At 38.0% G+C, this 17,612-nt stretch overlaps 1 protein-coding gene across 9 annotated transcripts in view; it reads left to right on the top strand.

Annotated features, from left to right (window-relative positions):
* PHF3 (PHD finger protein 3) overlaps positions 1 to 17,612 on the top strand; it is a 48,894-nt gene that overhangs the window by 4,755 nt on the left and 26,527 nt on the right. For 2 of the 9 annotated variants that reach the window (XM_072036310.1, XM_027455049.3), the window contains exons 2-4: positions 3,356 to 3,624; positions 12,867 to 13,028; positions 14,161 to 15,973. In XM_072036310.1, coding sequence (XP_071892411.1) covers positions 3,381 to 3,624; positions 12,867 to 13,028; positions 14,161 to 15,973 — 2,219 coding nt within the window. In that variant the 5' untranslated portion in view covers positions 3,356 to 3,380. Of the gene's footprint in view, positions 1 to 3,355; positions 3,625 to 10,641; positions 10,778 to 12,135; positions 12,292 to 12,515; positions 12,611 to 12,866; positions 13,029 to 14,160; positions 15,974 to 17,612 lie in introns of those variants that run through there. The other 7 variants (XM_072036313.1, XM_027455055.3, XM_038175987.2 and 4 more) reach the window with 6 other exon arrangements.

Here is a 17,612-nt window from a genome sequence, read left to right as displayed (position 1 = left end):
TGGTACAAGGAATTGAACATCCGTTTCTTGAACCAAGTTTAGCAAAATTTTCATCCCAAGTACTTTACTTAATGCTCCTCTAGCTTTTAACAATTGTAGAACATCAATTTTTTAACTTACTAGGTTTTGTGATGGCAGGATTTCTATGTGAAACAACGTTGGTTATAACCTTACAGTGATCTTTTGATACAAAATTTGGATAGAACTTTATTCTTTTGGATAGATGTGGATAGAACTTGAGTCATGCTCCAGAAAAAAACTTTACAACAATTTTTTTCCTGAGTTTTCTCTGATAACTAGACAGATGTCAAGGCCACGCCTTGAGTATTGTGTTCAGTTTTGGGCCCCTTGGTACCAGAAAGACATTGAGGCCCTGGAGCGTGTCCAGAGAAGGGCTACAAAGCTGGTGAAGGGCCTGGAGCACAAGTCCTGTGTGGAGTGGCTGAGGGAACTGGGGTTGTTTAGCCTGGAGGAGAGGAAGCTCAGGGGAGACCTCATTGCTCTCAACAGTTGTCTGAGAGGAAGGTGTGGGGAGCTGGGGGTCAGCCTCTTCTCACAGGTAACTAGTGATAGGACCAGAGGGAATGGCCTCAAGTTGCACCACGGGAGGTTCAGGTTGGAAATTAGGAGACATATCTTCTCAGAAAGAGCAGGCAGGCATTGGTACGGGTTTCCAAGGGAGGTGGTGGAGTCACCATCCCTGGGGGTGTTCAAGGACGTGGTGCTTGGGAACATGGTTTAGTGGCAGGTATTTGTAGTAGGGGGATGGTCGGACCAGATGATCTTGAAGTTCTCTTCCAACCTTATGATTCTGTGATTAATTGAAGATGGCTGAGGCCATTCAATGTGTAGTTGTTTTGAGTTCTGTAAGAATGCATTTGGTGTTCTGGATGGCCGCGTGATGGGTCTTGCAAAACTGTAGGTGTTCTCTCCCCCCCTCCCCCAAGGAACATTGTAGAAGAGGTTAATTCTGTTGACAGCCTTGCTATGTATGAAGGGCTGCAGTTCTGCCAGAGCTTTTGTTACTTTGCAACTGCTCCTCATGAAGTGGATAGCGCTGCTTTGGTAACAGGCATTACATAAAGGTTCCCCTCCTATGCAGGAGACAAACAAACAAAGCCCTCTTGAGAAAGATTACTCTAGTTATATTCAAAGCTCCCTACCCTTCTCCCCCCCATTATATTTAATATATTTATATTATATTGTGCACAAAAAAGTTCTTCCAGTAATTTGTGAGTGTTATATCTGTGATGTCCGTGGTGAGGTTTGCCATTGGTTTGTCCTGTGCCTGTTACTCATGTGCTTGCATGACTCACATGCTTGCATGATGCTAATATGAAAAAAAACACGGTCATTACAGGAGGCTGTTTTGAAGTACTGGCTTGTGGCATTTGCAATTATTTTCCTACTCTGAGCTACTCCAGCTCTTGTAGTTTATCCTGTGTAGTATCAGATTGTTGTAACTACATTGCCTAAGGTTAATAAAAGAGACTATTTAAAAGGGCACAGCACTTCCTCAGTTACAGTTTGCTACTTTGTTTGTTGCCAAATTTGGATATTATTTTGTGATCTGGGAGAAGAATATGGGCTGCTATACATGCTAGTTGACGTGGTATACACATAGATGCACTGCTTAATAACAAAAAAGTCTTTATTTTCTTGTAGGGAGTTTTCAAATACAACACGTTTCCTCCTGTAAGGCTGTTACCTTTGTAAGTAAAGGCACCTAATTTGGCCTCATTTTTTCTTCTTGCTGACTGTTCGGTCAGTAGGATGTTATGCACTAGACTATTTTCATCATGGTTAGTGTGTAGATACTGTAAAGACACCATGCTCTGCAGTGATATACCTGACCCCTGTTTCTTTCTGGACTGACAGATGGGAGAATAAAGACTGTCATGTTTTTAACAAAAAAAAATAATTTCATGCTCGTGTGTAGTTCATGCAAACTTGTGAAGTTGTAAAACTAAATTACAATAACAGGGTTGAAACTGGGACAAAGCACTTGAGTATGTGTATGGCTAGGATTTTCCCTGTTGGTCATTAAAACAGAAATATCCAGTTAATAAGTATAAGAAAGCGTACTTACTGCTGTACTAAGCGTAAGTAGATACTGGGCTCATTTAGCAGCAGGTTGCTGGAATGGGAATCTAGAAGCTAATTCAAGCACTGGAAGCTGTAAAACCCCCTTTTCTCCCTTTCCTTTAATTAGTGCATTCATTCAAAAAATAAAATCCTGTCTAGTGTGTGGGAGGCGGCTGATAGAGGAAGGAGCTGGAGAGAATTTGTGTCCTTGCAGAAGCATGAACAGCTTTGCATGTGCCAAAACTGGTCTCCTAGGCTCTCTAGATAATGCCAGGCACTGCTTCATTTTTATTGCACCCCAAAGTTAACATATTTATTATAATTATCTCTCTGCACTTGAAATGTATGGTCCTAAACCCCTGAAGAAGCAATTTGTTTATTTTTTTCATCTCTTGTGTAGTTGTACTTTCTTATCAGTTGAATCTTTGCTGAAACAGTTGTTTCTTCTGCTCCATCACAATGAAGTGATGTAGGGGAATGTAGGTGCTGTCTTTGACTGCAGTTCCTTAAGTCTTAAGTTTCTTCAAAACTGAAACTTACAAAAGGGTTCTGGCTCTTTTGAAGCCGTCTGACAGAATTCTTACATGCAATTGGGGTCAAACTTTCACATAAAACTTTATAATGTTATTGGATATAATCATAGGTGAAAAATAGGGATAAGACTCTACTGCTTAAAAATAGATACTTGCCATGAATTGCAGGGGCAGAAATGTAATCCTTCTCAGTTTGGGGCCCAGTATGCAGGCTCCTGAGCTCTGCTCTGCTGTTAGTGGAAGCTGACCGCGGTTTCGTATGTGAAGGTGAAGAAAGATGTGCCCTTGCAGTGCCATTGCTCCATGCTTGTTGACTTCTGTACCACCCCCTGCACCTGGGCTGGTTAAGGTTCAAACAAATTTTAGAAAGGAAATGTTTCACTTAAACCTTGTTGTACGTATTCTGCAGAAGTGCCAACACTGATGTTGATGGAGGAGCTTATGTTACTAACTTAGCATACAAGTTCTTGTAAAGGCAGTCAGCAAGAGAAATGATTTTAGATATGTAATGGGCCATGCTAAGCCATATGCAGATTTATTTTTTATTTTTTTACAAGTCTAAAATACCTTAAACATTCTTTATTAAACAAAACAACCAAAACAATTTGCTGGTTTCTTAGGTGTTTTTTTTTTCTTTTTCTTCTTCCTTTTTTTTTTCTTTTTATCTTTTTTTTTTTTTTTTTTTTTTTGCTATTTGTAGCTTATTTTCTTATGGTATTTTTCTTGTCTTTCTATAGGGCTGAAAGACACACAGGAGACTTCATGGATATAGTTGATACATTTAACCATTTAATTCCTACTGAACACTTAGATGATGCCCTATTTCTAGGATCCAACCTGGAGAATGAAGTCTGTGAGGATTTTAGTACAAGTCAAAATGTCTTAGAGGATTCGCTGAAGAACATGCTCAGCGATAAGGATCCTATGCTAGGATCTGCAAGTGCCCAGTTCTGTTTGCCTGTTTTGGATAGCAATGATCCCAATTTCCAGATGCCTTGTTCAACAGGTAAATCTTATAATTTTTTAAGATTACAATTTAAAATACATTAATACTGTAGTGCCAACCCTTTTTCATAAGGTAGAAATAATAATTTGGGATTTCTGTCTCTTTCCTGCCCCTTTTGTTGTGCTGCTTACATGCCTGGCATGTAAAACATGCATTTTTTTTAACTTGGTCGCTTAACAACAGGGGAAAGTTCCTAATCTGGGTCAAAATTAATCTAGGCTTTGACTTGAATCTGTGTAAATTATTCCCAATTAGAGTTTGATTTCTTTAGCATAAGAACTATGTCTTATTAGTGAAATTGTTAGTTGTCTTCAAAAATTTAATAGTGCAGGATTACCAAGAGGCGTGTTTGAGGAATACAGCTTCTGTTACTGCTCTGACCTCACGGTTATTCTGTTAGTGCTAGGAGTTGTAGCGTGGAGTTGATACTGGGTGTTTTGCTTTGGTTGGCTTCAAACAATTCTTTATTATGGTTTGGAAACACCTGAGTTGGAACTGATTTAGAGCACAGCTTTTTAAGTAAAAATCATTTAAGGAATTGTGGAGCAGTTTTAGAAGATGGATGTGGGTGGGGAACAAAACTACAATCCAGTTCCTAAGTTATTTATAGTGTGAATAGTTGGAATAATTACTCTGAATTTACTGTAACGGGTAAAAAGGTACTCTTTGCTTAATAGGGTTTTTTGTTTGTTTTTGACAGGAAGGTTTGTTTGTTTGTTTTTTAAATTGGGTTCATTACTGAAAAGTGTTGTAGATTAGTGCATATAACTTATATCAGCATTTCATTTTCTTCTGGTAGCTTTTATGAATTGTTTCTGAAAATCTTGACAATTTTGTAGTATAATATGTTTTGTTTCTACTAACAGACTGAATTCTCACCTTTGTTAAATCAAGCGGTATTTTGGCATGGAAAACTGTAAATTAAAGATGCTACTCATTAGGGCAATGACAAAGTGAGCTACAGAAACCAAGATATTTGATCTTTTTACTGCTTTAATACAATATGGTTTGAGGCCATCTTTAATGTTCTTGTTTATTCTTGTAATAGTCCATGTGCTTACGCTTTGTCTTTAACCTACCAAACAAAATTATATCAGTTGTAATGTGCATAAGACTGCAGTGTACACAGTTAAACCAATCTTCCTCTCTGTTTATTTCCATCCAGTAAAACAATGATGTGAGTTCTTGTTTCACAGAGCCACAACTGTGTATCCTTCTATAAACCTATACTGCATTTAAAATTTTTGAATTAACTCATAGGGTACAGCTGGATATTTGAGAAGTTACAGGGAGATGTTTGGGGACTTTTTGGCAAACTAGCTGGATATTTCTCTAAAAAGTGGAGTAATTAACAGTATTGATATTTAAATAATCACAATTAACTTTTTAAAGTTATTTTTTTTAAGCTTGCTGTCTGTTAAAATAAATGAGCAAGCTCATTAATTGTGGCTATTCAGGCTGCATACAGGCTCAGAGAATCAAAACTGGTATAACTTCTTCATGGTTACTGAATTTATTTTTTAAATATAAAAGCAAGACTCAAACCATGTTTCAGTATGTAAATAAAAACATACAATTTGCAATTAGTGTCATAGTGATCCAAAAGGATGTGCTGTGTTCTTGTTGTTGCTTGTTCTTTATAGGTCTTGTTAAGAAGGTCTTGTCTTTATTCTGAGATGGTAGGACCCCAATATTTTTCTATCAGTGGTGTTTTTTTTTTTTTTTAAGTTGAGAATAACAGCCATCATTTTGAAGCAGTGTTTCTTTGTTTGTCCTTATTCCTCATGATTTATTTGATTTGTGTTAGAGTTGGTGATCTAAGGCAACGTAGATAGTCTGCTGGTAAGAATGCAGTGACAGAAGATGATAATACCCTTTGTAAGAACTGATGATAGAAAGGCTGATATTTCCAAAATGTATGCATGAAAGCTCCTCTCTGCTCCAATATCATTTTGTTTGGGGAAGAGAACCCAACAGTTCTCCCTACAAAACTTGCCTTGCTTATATCCTTAGATCTGTAACACCTTTGGTGTTTCATACAGTGTAGTTTGCTGTATTATTATTCATTCATTTTTTTGGTGTTTTTTTTTTTTCCTCTTTTGTGTAGGATATCACCACAAATTTAATCTGTGTTGCATTAAGCAGTATGGTTACGGAACGGTTGGTTGTTAGCCCTTTTATCCTTAGGATAAATTGGTAAAAACAAATGTATAGTAAAACCTTACAAAAAGAAAAAGTTATGTTAACCTGGGCACAACCTAGGAAATACTGTTTTTTTGCGGGGGGGGGGGGGGGGGGAAGTCTGTGGTGGTGTTCTGGTTTTCTTTTTTTTTTTATTTTTTTTGATTTCTTTATTTATTCTTTAAGCTGAAATGTTAGATGGCTGTGATTCTCACTGTCAACTCTGCAGGGGACAGCAGTTGTTTGGGCTCCTGAAGATGAACCATCTTTTCTGCAGAGGCAGAAATTTTTGTATTTATTGGTATTTATTTTAGACCTACAAACAGTATCTTGCAAAACACTTATCAAGACCATGGAACAGTTTAAGAACGGGAGCAAAATCCTTTTGAAAATCAGCTCAGAAGGCCAGCAAAGGACAGGCTTAGCATGGTTGCTGGTCCGTGAATAGCTGAAATGTCCTGTTTTGTCCAGTTTTTAAAGTGGTGAAAATTTCTTTGTGTTCTTCTGCTGTGCAAATTTCATGCTATCTTCTTCTGTGGGTAAGCTGAAGAGATAAAAGTATATAGTTGGACTGAGGTGATTTGGCTGAAGTGGAATTAGGTCTGACAGGTGAATCAAAGGAGCTGAGTGCATGGCTCACTGATACGTGGAAGCTTGTTTTGAGCAAAGAGTTCAAGAGTATTTGTAAACCTGTGCACAAAGCAAGATGCTGACTTCAACCAGGAGACCTTGCACCACTTCACTATAAGGAGGATATTGAGTTGCTTGAGTGTGTGTGGAAATAGCAACGAAGCTGGGGAAGGGGAAAAGAGGAGTTGAGAGGAGCGGCTGAGCGAATTGGGGTTGTTTAGTCTGGAGAAGAGGAGGCTCGGGAGACCTCATTGCTTTCCACAGCTACCTGAAAGGAGGTTGCAGTGTTGGTCTTTCTTTCTCAGGTGGCAAGTGTTAGGGCTTATATTGAACATGAGGAAATGGTCTCAAGTTGTTCCAGGGGAGGTTTGGATTGGACATTAGAGAGAATTTCTTTGAGGAAAGGGTGGCCAAGCATTGGAACGAGCTGCCCAGGGAAGTGGTGGAGTCCCCATCCTGGGAGGTATTCAAGGGACTTGTGGACATGACACTAAGGGATGTGGTTTAGTGACGGGCCTTGTAGGTCAGGTTGATGGTTGGACTTCATGATCTTGGAAGGCATTTCCAGTCTAGGTGATTGTATGATTTTGTTTAAACGTGAGCTTTTCATGTGCAAATGGTACATTTTTGTGGCAGGAGGACTGGTGTAAGGCCTGCATAGCAGTATATCAAGTTTCTCAGAACTAACAGCCTTTTCTCTGCTTTACTTTGGAGATTAGAGCTTTTTGGCTTTCAGTTACATCAGTCTTAAGAACCCCTTCTTTATTCTGGCTCTTAACTTGTTTTCACCTGTGGGTCTGTGTTCTGCCCTTTCTCTTACTGTTGGGTTGACGTAAGTTCTTGATGAGCGTTGTTCACAGGCCTAACCCAAAGTCATTACTCATCAGTATTGCATCTGTCTTGCTCAGCATTAGGATTTATATTGCACGCCATTCACCACGAACTAAGCTTTTTGTTACTGCTGAGCTCTTTCAAAGGTGGTGATCTGACTGGATGTGATGGGTACTGGTAGCAATTGGTTTACATCCCTATGCACTTATCTATTTGACAGAACCACATAGACTTCTGTGAGCTGAGGTTTGATTTCCATCACTGTTGGTTGGAGGCATTTCCACAGAAAATGCACAAACTGCTTTGTAAATTGGATTACATGTAATTGTCACAGGGAACATAGTAGCATCATAGTCCGCAGTACCAGTATATGACAGATAGCGAGGAGCATGAAAATAGATGTCTGTTGCCTGTGTATTGATATGAGGAACTGTATCAGTGCCAGTAAAGCAGTCTCATGTTCGTGTCTTGGCCTGAATCCAGCTTTATGCTGGATCTAATTTTTTTGTTAGATGACATTATTGATCTTTGTCTGCTCTATGAGCTTGCTCTGTAATTACCACTGAGAAATAGAATGGAATTGTCTCGTTCAGCTTTGACTGAACAGTTGAATATTCAGAGAAGACAAAATCCTTTCCAGATCTGTTAATGCTTTTGAGCAGAGATGGAAGTAACTTTTCATGACTTTTTTTTCCAAGCTGGAGAGGGTATGGGTCAAATTAACAGCTGTTATGCTGAAATCCTTTTAGGATGTGTTTGTGAGAAGTGACTGCTAAATTGTGAAGATGTGGTTGGGTTGCTGGTTTGTGGGATTAGATGGTGCAGATTGCTGCTCGTGTAGAGCAGCTGGGAAATTTTCTGTTATTTCAATGAATCAAGGCACAACCTATTTGCAGATCTCAGGAGCTTAGCAGTAATGGAAGCGGTTTACTGTCCTGAAGTAGGTATTGGCAGTGAGACCTAGTGGCATTAGTGGAAGTTGGTGCAACTGCTGACTTTGCCAGATAAAAGACAGAATTTGACAAAACGAGGTTTTCAAAAATTAAATGAAACACAAGTTTTTGAAATACTCAGAGGTGTCCCATATCATGTTTGAGGTGTCTCTGTTTCCCTTCATCAGTATGGTAAGGTGTTTATTCTCCAAAGAGCTGTGTGATCAACACAGGTAGATCATGTGGAATAGCTCCAGGCTGTCTTTGATATTTGGATGGTGCGTGTGCATGCTTTTTGTTGTTTGTTTGTTTGTCTTTTCCTTCTGATCCTTTTTCTTTAATCAGAAATGGAAAATGTGAAGTTAAGAATATGACTTAGCTCTTCAGAGCAACACCTTTATTCAGACTTGGTACTTTAGTGATGGGGGGTGTTCTGTTTCATTCTGTTATTTCTTGCTGTAAGACAAGCTGGAAATTTATACACTAGTCTTATAAGTTTGAGCATGGCAGGTCAGGCCGAAACCCCTGATAGCTGAGATCATATGGTTTCCTTCACCACAAATCCTGTGGTGATTTGCCACCAAACTGTGAAGATTTGTCTGACTTCTGGTCAACAGCCCCAGATTTGGGATTTTCCTCTTCCCTTGTTTTATTCATTATATTTGTGTCTGTGTCTGTATATATGCACACATGCATATATATGCCAAAATCAAACTAAGTAAGCAGGATTCGTACTAACTGGGCATTTCTCAGCTCTCATAAATTCTGTAGCTTTCCAGGTTGTTATTCACTGGAGCAGTGTGATTTTATTATACGTGTAGTAGATGGTATGGCATTTGAATTGCATATCATCTAGAGATGTTTCTGGATTTCATAGCAAAATTAAACTTTTAGCAGTGTATTTTATGTTTATCAAATCAGATATTTTTTTAATAAATGATGAAGACTGGCCCTATAAGAGTGTAAAAAGACTGTTGGGGATATATCTTAAATTGCAATTTTTTGTTTCCCGTGCTTCTAGATTGCTTCTTGAAAAGGGTTTCCCCTGAGTGCAGTCTACTCTTCCCAGTTTTACCCTATGTGTTCATGAGTACTGTTAAAAGCAGCATTACTTCTGCTAAAACTGTGATCATCTACTAAATCTTTGGAGCCAAAATGATTTTTCTGACTACAAATACTTTTTTTTTTTCTTGTAGCTGTTTTCTGTTTTAGGCACTTTATGCTCGTTTCACTAAAATCAAATGTACATCTATTTTTTTCTACCTGCTTATGAAGTGATTTTGAATATAACTTCTCGATTGCAGCCCCAAATGCTTTATGGTTTCTCAGCATTCTTACCTCTTTCTGCCTTCCTTCCTCCAAGCTGTCCCTGTGAACAGTTGCACAGTGTCTTGTGACCAAGGTAGTAACCTTTCTGTATAAAGTTTAAATTTGTTATGTTGCTGTCATTCTGAGAACATGGAAAATGTTTATTTTGCATGCATTTTGTCTGTAGGTAACAAACTGCCAGTTTTCCCCACTGTACGTTTTTCTGAAGACTTAGTTATTTCTTTGGATCAGTTCTGTGCATGGAGGGAGGTTGGGTCTTTAGCGCTAATTTACAACAGTGCAGAACAGGAATAGTGGAATGTTATTCCATCTGGTTAGCTAAGCAAAAGAAAACCAGAGCTGGTATCTACAGGAGAACTGTAGTTCTACACTTGAAATTTACCTTGACCAGTGTGTCAAAAATCTGAATATTTTTGTATAATTTTGGCTAAAGATAATCAAGGGAAGACATATGTTAATAATATTTATATATTTAAAAGATTTTGATGATATTTTAGGTGTTTTCTTCTCCTTCCCTCCCCTTCCTCCATCAAGTAAGGCTTTTTTTCTTCAATTATATATCAATGAAGAAATAAAAATTTGTCACAGTTTTGTTTTAACACATGGAAAGTTCTACTTTAAAAGTGCAAATATTTTTAATGTGTTCTTCTGTTATTGTTTGACATGTATGAAAAGTGAGACAGTAGCCTGGAAATTTAAATACTTTGCAGATAACAGACTCAATATATTAAGATGACAGCCAGTGGTGGTGCTTCATGCATATATATTTGTATACATATAAATATAGGTCACAGTCTCTCTCTATGTATTTTCCTTCTTTGCAGCTTTTTCAGTTGTATGCAGTTCTGATGTTTTTTCCCTTCCTCCTATATGATTATTTATCACTTATACCTCTGTCTTAATTTCTGTAGATAATTATTGCTAATATCATCTCTATCCTGTTCTGTTGTTTTCATTATCAGTATCTCTTTCTGTTTTATTTCTGTCTGTTTCTGCTTTTGGTGGTTTTGTCTTTCCACATTCCTACCTCTACCTCTATTTCCTTTCATAATTCAATGTTCCAGTCTCCTCCTCTGTATCTATTACTATTCCTTGTCACTTTTTCCTTTCCCAGCAGGGTTCTGTGTTGACTTCTTCTCATCCCGCCTCATGTGGCTGTAATAGCCGAGTTGTAGCTCAGGTCGTTTGAAATAAACAAGATTCTGTGCTTCAAATTCATCCATAAAATTAAAGCTACAGCACAGAGTCTTGTAAGTATGAAAATACTTTAATTCTGATATTTCAAACTGTCTGTCAATAGTAGACTGAATGTGTCCCTTGTGTTAATGAAGGGGGTGTGTAAATGAATTAACTTGTGCAAGAGCATGTAAAACACGAGGCTTTAATGAGCTGTGAGATCAGCTACAGAACTGTTTCAGAAGTTGTCTGAGTAGTTTTTATTCTTCGTGTTATCTTCAGTAGTTAGTGTAGTTCTACGCCAAGGAGTCAGAAGGGTCACAGGCTGTTCCCTCGCACCAGCTGCACGTTCTGTAGGAATGCTGTTGTAATAAGATGGCTCACACCAAAGTGCGGAGCTGTCGGAAGGATCTAATCATGTAATCTTTCAGAACACAGGAAGGGTGGCCTGAGTTAGGATGAGGATCCATCTTGTTTGGTGTCCTGTGTTGGACAATGGCCAGCATTACATATTTAGGGGAAAATGAAGTCTGACAGGGCAATTAGTGTCATATTTTCCCCAGTATGTAGCTTGTAGCAAATAAGTAAGTGATGAAGAAACATTTGGATGAGTGGACTGACGCTAGATTTATCAGTCTTGTGCAGCTGGTGTGTGATATCTGTGTACAAATACACCCATAAAGATAGCTCTGTGGATTGGGAAGAGAAAGCTGCCAGTAATTGCCAGAAATATACATTTCCTCTAACTGGGGCATACAATGCAGTAACTAAATAATATGGTTAAAATAAAATGAGTGACAGTACGTTGTTAGCTGAAGAAACTCCTAGCTTTCAGCTCCTGACAGCTGTTTAAGTACAGAGGACCAGAATGAAGTTCACCTGGTGCCAAGCTCAGCCTTACTTTTAGAAAGATTTTAAACAGCCTCATATTTGATCTTTAACAGGTGTTTCTGTTAAATCTGTCATGTGACTGTGGGTTGAATGACAGTCTAGATAGACTTGATTATTCATCACTGCTTGGCTTTAGCAGTGTTTTACAGCTCCTGTTTTTCGTTACTCTGTGCTCATTATTACAGTGGCTTCACAAGGGAACTTCTATTTAAGTTGTGAAAACATCCGAGTTGAAGCAGACAGGTTTTCAGAGGCAAGCTGAAGATTTTAACAATTCTTAATTTTTATTATCTTCTTGTTTTGGTTTCTAAGATGAATATATTAAAGCAATTTTAAGAAAATAATTGTTAGAAATTTTTAGAGATCTTATTTCTGTTGTGTAAGTTAGTTTGCCTTAAAAATGGTGGAGTTGGTGCTGGGATAGTGAAGAATAGGCTTACTTGATTGTTTGGAGTCTGTGTTGTATTTGTCAGACCCTTCTACATGTCTTATAAAATCACTTGGGTGTTTGGCCTGATCTCACAAATTTCGCATCCTACAGGGACCGGGATTCATTAATCACACATAGGATCTTGGGATAGGAGAGGCTACCATTGCAGAACCAAACTTAGAGAAAGTGAGGAGAATGGCTGGTACAGTGGCCTGACTGCCTCTTAGGAAACCTATTTTCAGGAGCAACCTCTGGGATCCTTCTCAGGTTAGTGGAGGATAGGAATTCGACAACGTTCTCTGATTCTGGCTGGGAGACTAGTGCATGCTGCACTCCGTGCCCTTCCAAAACTGGGTTGCAGATGGAGATACGTGAGGTGGGTGGGACTTTCAGTTTTAAAATTGTGTCCTATGAGAAAACTGTGATTTTTATATTCATTCCTCTTCTGGATCAGCTCTTTCTACTGTTTACCTTTCTTCACTTTTTCTTAGGTGGGAAGGGGCAGTGAGGGACAGCTGATCCTCTAAGACTGTGGACCTTCTTGTGCCAAAATAAAAAAACAACAAAAAACAAAACCAATAAAAATGTGAGTCCACCAAAAAGCTGTAAGGACTATCTACAGAAATTTTAAGCTTTGGGTGATAGCTTCTTCTACACTGAAACTGCCTCACGTGGGAATTTTCTGTCCTGCCTTTCTTCATTTTTTTCCTTTTTGTTTGTTTTTAGATGGCCAATTTATTTATTTTTCCCTGTTTCTTCCCCCGCCTTACTCACCCTTACAGTCGCAACACTTTTTGTTCCTTTTAAGTTTTAGGATCTTTCTTGTTTGTTTGTTTTCCCAGTTATCGGTCTTGATGATATTATGGATGAAGAGGGAGTTAAAGAGAGTGGAAATGACACCATCGATGAAGATGAGTTAACTTTACCGAACAGGAATTTGAGGAGTCGTTCAGAAGAAACGTCAGTCGTGTCACCAAGAAAGTCACCACGTTTAATGGCACAAGGTGATCACTCAATATGGGATGTATGTTTTTGCACATTCAAGATCAACTAAATATTTATAATCCCTTCCTAATATTCATAAATGCCAAGTATTTGTTAGTAGTTGGTTGTGTGGAGTACAGGCGTTTCCTTTTTTATGTCTTTTTTTTTTTTTTTATAAACGGGAGCCAGAGATTGGCATCAGTAGGGTGCTATTCAATTTGAATTCCTCTATAACAAATACTCTTCCTTATGACCTGTGGTTCTCAAACATGTTTTTAAACTTTGTTCCTTTTACCTAAATCAGATTTGCACTGTGGTTCTTTAACACAGCCATGCTGTATTTTCAAACAGTATTGGAGAATTAGGTTAGCATGGCTCTTTATTTCCAATTAAAATTTTTAATTCTGTTTGTTCTTATTTGTGTGTATTCTTTTTGTTTTAAAGTTACAGTAATTGCACTTGTAAAGTCTTTCATATAGATATCTCAACATGCTTAACAGTTATTTCACATATTTAAATTGTGATAGCTGATTGTATATAATCAGGGTTTTTTTAAACTTCTTGAACAGGTGGAGTTACTGACAGCTCTACTTTGTCCCCAAAGAGTAGGCCGAGTTAAGATAAAATTAATAGGGAAATCAGAATTTAAGAAAGAGCCTATGTTACAAAGCTGGTGAATACACTTTTAAAAGGCACTTAAATTTGATTATTACTTATCTTTTACAACAATCAATCTGTCATTAAGTGAGAATGTGACTGGATTTCAGATTCATATACTGTGTTCTCTAAAAACTTTGTAAAATTTGCATTTATACTTATCACAATATAACTTTATGCAATTTTTACTTAAAGTAGAAAGAGTAGAAAAGGTTGAGTGCTAGAAAAGTTGAGTGGATTTTGTCTTTTTTATTGTGAGAGCTACTTCTGTTTTTTCATATATTGTTCAGAGCTTTAGTAGCCATAAAAGTAACGATTTTTTTCCATTCAAACTGTTTTTTTTTTATTTTCTCTAAGTTTAATTAACTAAGTTTCAAAGTTCTTTTTGTGTCCAGTAAGGTAAAGTAGGCTCAATCACTTCTATTCTAGATTAGTCTTGTGTTTGCATATAGCAGTACATGGTATAGCTAAGACACTTTCTCTTTACCTTCATAGAACCAGTACGGAGTTTGCGACAGAGCACACTGGCCAAGCGTTCAAATGTTGCACCTCCTGTCAGTACCAAGAAATCCACTGTAAAAAGTGGATCTGCCCCCAAAACAGGACAGAAACAACAAGAGAAAAGTCCAGCTAAAGAGGCAGATGTTGCTACGCCTGTGAAAGCAGAACAGCCTAAAGAAGTTAGGCGTAGTACAAGGCGATCAGGACAGACAGAAGGAGCAGCAGCAGCAGTAACTGCTTCCCAAAGTAATACAAAACCTCTTCCTGGTCCTGAAGAGGTGAATGAAGTGAAGTCTGAAACACCTGAGCAGGCAAAGGTTGAAGAAATATCCGAAGAGTTAAGTTGTTCTGAGTTACCAGGAGCTTGTACTGCTCCTGGAGAAACAAAGGAAATAACAGAGGTTGCAACAAAAACTGAGTCTGGGAGTGTTGACTCAGTTTGTTCAGCATCTGCAGATACTGAAATTACTGCAGCTAAAAATGAAGGAAATAATGTGATTGATTCAATGGGCTCTGAAACTTCTGCGGAAGAAAAGACTGAAAATAGAGCAGAGGAATTGGAGAAGATAACAGAAGAACATGGTCAAAGTGGGATAACTGGAGAAACTAATGATCCATCTAGCGTTTGTGTGAATCCAAGTGAAATTTATGAGACCTTTTCAAATTTGTCTGGCTCTTTGGAAGAGGGGGTTGAATGTAGATTAGGTTCCCATAGTGTGGAATTTCCTGATGAAAATACATTGTCAGTAAAAGAAAGTGTAACAGAGCCTGTAGATGATGGCAAAGGAGTGGAGAAAACTGTAAGTTCATCAGAGGAACTACTGGACAGTACAGAGTTTGATAATAAAGACTTGAAAAGCGAGGAGCTTACTTCTGTTCACCCAGGAAATAGCATTTTAGAAAGCACTGTTCATGACCATGCAAGCGAAGATGTACAGCAGCAGATCAGCAGTACTGAAGTAGAAGGCCCTGAGACCTCAAAAGTTCAGGATGATGATAAACAAATTAGTGTTGCTTCAAAATGTGAAAAGAATATTAGGTCTCGGCACAGTAAATCTGCAGTACAGAATAAGCAAAATCTGACTGCAGGTACTCGACAGAAATCAGGTACAGTGCAACAAGACACAAGGAATTCAAGAACAAGAGCTGGTATTGCTGTTTCAGGTCTTCACAGTCCATCTCCAGCAGGTCTGAAGCGGAATGCAGATGAGCAAGATAGTCATCAACATCCGAACAACCCTGTTAAAATTAGGAAGAAACAATCTGATCTTGGTTTGAAAACAAAGAGTTGTCTTTCAGGGACCACAGTAAAAAAGCAGACCAATACAATGCTGAAGAAAATACCCCGAGTCCAGGCTTCTGGGCAAGGACAAAAGTCATCAATTCAGAGAGCAATTGACAAATCTCCTACACAACAAAGCTGTTCTAAAGATACCCACCACTCTGTGCACACAGTGTCAGGCCATATTTCAAATCTTGGTCAGAAGCAAGCCCAGAAACAGCTTGCAACTGTGCTAAAAACAAATAGCTCCACCAAGGAGGAGTCAGAGGCAAAAGATGCCTCTATGGTAGAACATCTAAAGGAGGATGATAAAGAAAAAAAATCAAAAAGAATTGATAAAAATCTTCAACCTCGCCAGAGAAGAAGTAGCAAAAGTCTTTCGCTTGATGAACCTCCACTGTTTATTCCAGATAACATTTCAACTGTTAAACGGGAAGGCTTGGAACATACCTCTGCTAGTGAAAGTAAACATGTTTGGGTGCCCAGCAAGCAGTGTGGCTTTTGCAAAAAGCCACATGGCAACAGGTGTGTGTGCCTTTGTGTCTGCAGAGTTCTTTATTATTGGTCTCAGAAGATACTTTTTTCTTTTCCCTCTTACCAAATGTTTCTTACTGCTGGTACCCAAGCATACAAGGAAAAGCCTTGTAATGGAATCTGGTGTGTTATGCTGTGAATTGGTTTTATTTGCACTCATACATGTCTTCTTGTCCTTTAAATAGATCATTGGAAATGAGTTTGGCCATAAACTTTTACTAAGAATGTTTTATTATATGAGTGTATTCTCAAGGAATTTGCAACTCTGTTGTAATGTTACCTCTTCTAAACTCATTCTTTTTCTTAGAAAAGAAACCAGACTAAGATACCTGTGTTCCAGATTGCCATTTCCTTCCTTCCAGAGATCTCTTAAGTTAAAGGATTGCCATCAATCAAAGGAATTGAGTAGTTGTTTGCATCTGTTTTTATCATTTAGAATTGTAATTTTAGTACCTAGAGGTTAACATTTGTTTTTTCCTGATGTCATCATTGCTGCCAGGCTTTCATGTAACTGGAGTAACAATGAAGTTGAAGTTGGGGGGGGGGTAGAAGGAAGGGAAAAAGTAATGGGGAGGAGGGGAATTTACAGAACTTCCACGTAAGCATATCTGAAATTGTCTTTAAACCTAATACTGAGGTTGCCTATGAAGTTGATGTCCCTCTGTCACTGTAAGTGAACTGAAAAAGGTTAAAATATTTCACTAATGAGCTATCAATCCAAGACGTTGTGCATTTAAAGTAATTTTCAGTCATTATATTTTAGTCCATTTGTCAGAGTGAAATGCAGAAAATGAGATACAGTAGATATGCTACTGTACAAGAATAAGTTCAGTAAACCAATTTGGCATTGCTAGATCTTAGTGCTCCTAGAAGAACAGTATAACACATGGATGACTAGTTGAAGTCAGACTTGAGAGAGCCCTTGAGTTGCCAAAGATGGCGATTACTGCTATCCTTACCTTTGTAATAACACTTGTTCGGACTTTCTATCAAAATCTGTGCCACAAAACTGTTGGCAGACACAACCAGAAGTTTCAGCATGAGAGTATTGGATTCTCCAAATGTAGGAGGATATCTGTAATGTAAATGAAGAATTTTTGAATGTGGAATAGAGACGTGCTAGTGGAGTGAGGAAGCTCATATTTATTGAGCCTTGTGGTTAATAATAGAGACTTAAGACTGATGGTCCATTACTTTTTATTGACACTTTAAAAATGATTTTTTTAATTTATTCAAATTTATTTCATCTTGTAGTTGCGTGCTACAAATAAAAATTCTTAACCTTTCAGATTCACTTCATGTCGCTAAGATACAAGAGAAAGCAAAACTTGTCTGAAGTGTCTTAGCATACTTGTGCCTGTTTAATTATTGATGCAAGAACAAGCAAACATTTTCAATACAGTACAAAAAGAAGGACAAATTTCATATTTTCATAATTTGGAAGTATATCATACTGATGAAAATCTACTGTAGCATTAATTGTTGTTTTTTGGTGTCCCCTTGCCCCCCTTCACTTTGTGGATTGCTTTTCAATGAATTTGTTTCCCTTCTGTAATAATGAGCCTGTTTCCTTTATTTATCTGTTCACGGTACAGGAAAAAGCAGAAGGACGAGTGTGAGAGTCAAATAT

The sequence above is a fragment of the Anas platyrhynchos genome, chromosome 3, assembly GCF_047663525.1.
Source record: "Anas platyrhynchos isolate ZD024472 breed Pekin duck chromosome 3, IASCAAS_PekinDuck_T2T, whole genome shotgun sequence".
In the NCBI taxonomy this organism is placed as follows: domain Eukaryota; kingdom Metazoa; phylum Chordata; class Aves; order Anseriformes; family Anatidae; genus Anas; species Anas platyrhynchos.
This window is presented reverse-complemented; position numbering and strand designations above follow the sequence as displayed.